The 6000-nt window shown below is 42.1% G+C and overlaps 1 protein-coding gene across 1 annotated transcript in view; it reads right to left on the bottom strand.

The window, feature by feature from the left end:
• Nucleotides 1-312: 312 nt before the first annotated feature.
• Nucleotides 313-6000, bottom strand: part of SNX30 (sorting nexin family member 30) — a 47906-nt gene continuing 42218 nt past the window's right edge. Inside the window, exons 8-9 of the mRNA XM_084504517.1 lie at nt 2535-2687; nt 313-717 (exon numbers count right to left, since the gene is read on the bottom strand). Of these exons, the coding sequence (XP_084360643.1) occupies nt 658-717; nt 2535-2687 (213 nt within the window). The 3' untranslated portion in view covers nt 313-657. The remainder of the gene's footprint in view (nt 718-2534; nt 2688-6000) is intronic.

Genomic DNA, 6000 nt, shown 5'->3' with positions numbered 1-6000 from the left:
AAGGTAAACAAAGATACTCAGTATGAACCAACAGCATGCCACACTCACAAAAACCACAGTTCATGCTTGTATCACAGGCTATGTGCAGGTGGTGTCAGTATGCTCTGTCTAGGACCAGCCCAACTCCCACACAGAAAAGTCTCCAGAAACCCTTTAACGGGAGCATACGTCGGTGGTAGCAAACCAGAAAATATTCAATCCCACTCTTTCTCTCTCCATCCAAAAAAAGAGATAAGGATTGGTTAGGGGGTACTGTATCATGGGAACTATTACCTTTTCAGCAAACAAAACAGAAAGGTAATAAAGATGTCATTTGGCACCTTGCAGTAGAGTTTTATTTTCATCTTTTTAGTGTTCTACTCATCAGTTCCTTCCAGACTAAAGAGGTAAGTTTTATGATCCCCATGCACTTTCACTATAAGCCCCATATCACTCCATAGGATAGAGAAGGAACCATTCAAGATAACTCAAAAAGATGAAACATACCCCAGTTTAAACAGAAAATGAGGAAAAATTCAAATAGTTTTCAGAGGGTCTGTTCCAGCTTCAGCACAGCTGGCTTTTCAGTTAATGTGACAAAGAAGAGTCCTTCACACAGTTCCAGTATGTCTAGTGGTACTGAGCACGGAAGTGCTAGGCTGTCCATGAAGGTACTTCTCATTTGGTCTCTGGCTTGTCTTGCAATAGTGGTATAATTGACTCCCACGCCGTAAGGCACTGAAGGAAGAACCAAAGATTAAAAATGCAGATGGTGTATCAGCCCTTGTAATTTTTGACCCCCCCCCTTCCATACCAACAGAGTGCAAGTTCAGAAAGGCTAGCAGAATCTTTATTGATTATTTCATGAGGAAAAATGCAGAAGCTCAAACAGCAAGAGAAGTGTTCAGAAAGAACAGCTCCAATTTACAAACAAAAGAAGCAAATTAAAGCTTTCCAAAGTCATCGGCTGGACCAAGCTATTAAGAATGCATCAGAATACCTACAGTTTTCAAATATCAGCTGGATTCTTCTGAAGCGAAGGACACAGCTTTCAGCTAGGCAGACAATCTGTTTCTTGTAGAAGTTCGCATTTGTGGTCTGACTGTGGGAGGGCGCTATTTTGGACACAATAGCAGCTATTATAGCAGCAGCCCAGCAAAGTTATTTGCAAAATCTATGCAGTTAAGGCAGGTAATTCAGAGGCACTGTGTACCCCAGTACATCTCAGGGACTTGACTATACTTCATGGGACTAACTGTTTATTCTCTGGTATAATAAAATAAAAGCAAAGCCTAGTTTCTGTGCTAGCACAAGTGCTCTCCAGACTTTGGAGTAATTTCCTCAGATGTGTATACTTAATTCCAGGTCTTCTGCAATGTGTCTTTACTGTCTTCCACCAATGGAGAGCCCAGGAGTCAAAATGGGCACAGACCATGGAATACATTTTATTAAACACTGGGAAAGGTCAAATTCATTACCAGCTCTTATATCCACAAGTCACTGTTGTCAAGCATAACCTTGATAGATCTTGTTGATAGTACTGAAAATGAATAGAGTGTTTCTAGCTGTGTACCCTATAAAGATTAGACACTTTCCTACCAATAAGTTTCTTTGCTGCAGCCAAGAGCAAAACTGAAGGGATACTACTAGATGTTCAGTGCAGTCTTTAATACCACAGCAGTCACAAAACAGGGAAGAAAGCCGGGTGAAATGAAGTTTGCACGGTTAATTATGAATTGTTGACAGGACAGACACTGATTGGAAAGGGAAAAGGAAGTGCAAACTAGTACATTACATGGAGAAGTAACCTAGGACAGGAAGAAATTTGCAGAGTACATGTGGAAAAACTGCAGTGGGCAAAAACATGAGGCAAGTCACCATGCATACACCTAGTAAGGTTTTTTTGTTTGTTTGTTTAATATATTGATATGTGGATTTGGTAACATTGTTCTTCTCACACAAAGGAAAACTGGACTGCCAGCATAAGCATTTCAACTCCTTTCACTTTAAAAGGAAATCATCTGACATTTAATCAGAGCACAAATACTGAAATTCAGAAAGGGCAAAGGTATAACTCGCTAGGTATTTCCAGGCCTAGCCATAGCAGGTGTAATCTATATACAGGTCCAAGGAGCACATTAATGCATGCAGTTTGATTCATAAAAGGCAGAATTGAGAGATTATCTAGTTTTATAGTATTACTAGAATGTGCAATTTTAGTCTTTTTCCTTCACCACCACCAACTAGGAAGCAAACTACTGCTGATCAACAATTTGTTCAATTCGAGAACCAAGACAGACAAGCATCCAGTACAAAGTACTGTTACACGACTGCCTTGCAAGAGACTGCTAATCTCATGCAGATCTCTTGAGCATGACCAACAACTCCATATAAGCTGCTGACAAAGAGCAGCTTCCATAGCACTTAAGAACTGCTTTAAGATGTCCAAGGTTCTTTGCTGCAAGACAGCATGAACATTTTCTGAAGAATAATCACCACCTTAGAGGAAAATTAATCACTTTTATTCCTGCCAGTGCTACAGCAGCACCACATACCTTCTCGTAGTACTGGATGTTTTTATCTGCCATCCCCATGAGTAGCTGCCTAAAGTCTTGTCGCTTGTTGTTCTGCCATCTCTCCATATCTGCTTTCAGGTCAGCATTAAAACATTCTACTCGGTCTTGACATTTCTCAACATCTGTGGGTACCTGTAGAAAAATAAATCAAGATTGAAACTGTAGTTGAGAAGGTTAGACTGCTAAATCAGCTCAGTCTCCCTGAGAAAAAGCCACAGAGAAAAGGGGAAGTAACAGTCTAGTGGTTACCCTGAAGGAACTCAGTTATGGCTGCAGGGAGAAGTCCCAGTTCTGTGTTAGGAAGGAGACAGGATTGATTAATTTGTTCTTTGCTGTTCAAGGTGGCTGGCAGTTCTGTTTGTCCCACTCCATGCCAGATACAGAGACAGGCTGAGGAAGAGCTTGCGGGAGGCACATGAAGAGGAAAGGCAATCTGTACAAGTGCTGAGCGCATAGGCTCGGTCCCCAGTTCTCAATCTGAGCAGACTGACCACAGCAAGCCTCCTCTCCTCCTTCCCATTCACACCTTTCACTAGGTGTTTCCCAGTCTTCACTAGTGAAGCAACAAAGACCCAGGTTTCTCCCAAAGAGCTGAGAGACTTCAGAGTTAGATATTGACCACAACAGAAAAACAGCAGTGATCAGCTTTGTCTGCAGAACAAAATTTCTAAGCCTCTAGCTTTAACCTTACAAGCTGCCTGTAAAAATGTATAAGTGTAAAGCACTGATGATAATAACACAAATGCAACTGGAGGCATTGACTCATTTGGCCCAAATGATCTCAACTGGCCCAACACTGAACTTGTAGTCATGCGTAAGCAATGCGAGAAATCTGGAAGGACAAACATTGCAGGTCTATACAGAGACTGAAAAGGCTTACAACACTAGTCATGACCTCAAGATAGAAGCAAGTTAGGTCAAAGAAAATGGTATTCATACAATCATTAAGGTTGGAAAAGCCCTCCAAGATCATCTGGTCCATCTATTCCCCTACCACCAATGTCACCCACTAAACCATGTCCCCAAGCACCACGTCCAATCTTTCCTTGAACACCCCCAGGGACGGTGACTCCACCACTTCCCTGGGCAACCCGTCCCAGTGCCTGACTGCTCTTTCTGAGCAGAAATGTCTCCTCATTGCCAACCTGAACCTCCCCTGGTGCAACTTGAGGCCATTCCCTCTGGTCCTATCACTGGTTACCTGTGAGGAGAGGCCAACCCCCAGCTCCCCACACCTTCCTTTCAGGCAGTTGCAGAGAGCAATGAGGTCTCCCCTGAACATCCTCTTTTCCAGACTAAACAACCCCAGTGCCCTCAGCCACTCCTCACAGGACTTGTGTTCCATACCCTATTGTCTTAACCAATGTGCTGCATGTCACCACGCACGTACAGGAACAATTTACAAATGCAAGGAAAATCACAAACACCATTCTCTTCCTTCTCCTTGTGCCATATGGTCCACACGGACAAGAAGCTTGCCAATAAATGCATACTGAGCCTGACACATCCAAAGAGGAAACCACTGAAGTCCACTACTCACATCAATGTGACTAGCAGGCTTAGACTTGGAAACTGCAAACTGCACAAAGCCAAAGGGCAACATGAAGAGTATTTGCGGAATTCTGTTATGGCTCCTGTTGCGGTTGATACTTTTAGGAAATTCTCTTTTTTTTTTCCTGAGGGTTGTGGAAAAAGGAAGAAGATGAACAGACTATGTAGAAATTCTTCATGGGTAGGAGTTTACTACTACCTTGCAGTTTGGCAAGATATGAGATCTAGGCAGAAACATATCACCTCTTGTTGTTCTCCAGCATCGGGATTAGGAAGATCACCAAAGTACTTTGTAGATTAATAATGGTCAGAGAAGATCCTGCATCTGGCGTCCATTAAAGCTTTCCAAGAGACAGGCAACACCTCCTCCATTGAAGTATCCCTTTACTCGCAACAAATGGATTTATGCTACCAGCAGTTTGGGGCTCAGTAGCTACATTTCCTCTGCCTTCTCCGAGTGCTGTAATTTGGCTACGGAATCCAGTCTCCTGCAACTCATGACAAAGATCTCTCATAGGCTTCAGACAAGAACTCCCAAGGCAGTTGGATGGAAGGTTCACAAGGTGCTTCCCTTAAGGCACAAGCATGCATTGCACCATTTTTAAGCATTCTGCTCTCTTAACAAGAAAGAAAGGGCTATCAAGAGTCATGAAGTCTGGAAGCAAAACCACATAAGATTTCCCAATTAAGTTAGTTTCTAAGTGCTCACTAGCTTCCTGCTTCTTCTGCCAAGATCCAAAACTGCACTGAAGATTTAAAAAAAAAATGTTTTCTTTCTCATAGCCAGTTCTCCTGCAGGTCAGGCTGAGAGGGCTGTATGAACATGAGCTACAAGAACAACCCAGTGGCCAGCAAATGGGTCACGTATGATAAAATTATAAAGCATACAGAACTACAGCAATGAACTCCAACTAAGTCTCCATAGGCCTCGTGAAGGCCTCTGCACACACACTGGTCCTATTCAGGACTGTAACTATATATGGTATTTCTACCTTTCCAGTTCTTTGGATATACACATTGTTAGAAGCTGTTTTCTTTTCCCCCCCTCTAAACACGTCATTATCTTCTACTTCAGGGTCTATACTGCCATAACAACTGTTCCCACAGATAACAGAACTACAAATCCTTGAGGCAGGCAAGCTAAATTAGGTCATTAAAAGTGGATTTCATCTCATTAAAGGGAAACAATGTCTGCAATTTACTACCTTAGTTGGATTACTGCAAAAACAGCTCCAGTCTATCAACAATAAAGTAAGCAGCACTTCTCAACTGTACTTGTTTAGAAATACAAAGGGTACAGTTTGCACTAATGCTGTTACTCTAGTGTTAAAAGCATCGTGCGTACAGGAGAAGCTACACTGATTTTGGTGGAAACTATCATTCTGAGCACTATTTGCTGGCAAACATTTATAGTAGCTCTACAAGCCTTTTAAATTTATAGCCTGACGAGTTTTTAATCAGATTTGAGAACTACCTAATGACATCAATGGAGTTCTATGAAGCCAGTCTGACCTGTGTGTACTCTGAGTACCAGAATGCCCTCCAGTAGAAGAGGTAAACAAACAATAATATGCCCTTATTTACTTATCCAAAACTAGTTGCTGCCCCCCCTTTTTTTTTCTTAATTTCTGCCAAATCAGCTAAATATGCTGAAAGGGACACAAATGCCATTCACTGCATAACCCAGCTCATGCATCCCGTCTGCTTTTAGCAATTCTTAAGCAGGAGAAATCACTGGATCTAAGACATGTTGCTAGCAACAGGTCTAAGCTATCCATTCTTACAGATGAGGACATTCCACTCAAAGTGTCAAGGATCTGAGAACTGTGAGCTAGTATTTTGCAAGCATGCAAGGAATTCTAATAATTTGTTCAGCTTCCCCTTTTAAATGGCA

Source organism: Aythya ferina, assembly GCF_964211825.1.
Source record: "Aythya ferina genome assembly, chromosome: Z".
Classification (NCBI taxonomy): domain Eukaryota; kingdom Metazoa; phylum Chordata; class Aves; order Anseriformes; family Anatidae; genus Aythya; species Aythya ferina.
The sequence above is the reverse complement of the archived record's forward strand: the minus strand, read 5'-3'. Positions and strand labels throughout refer to the sequence as shown.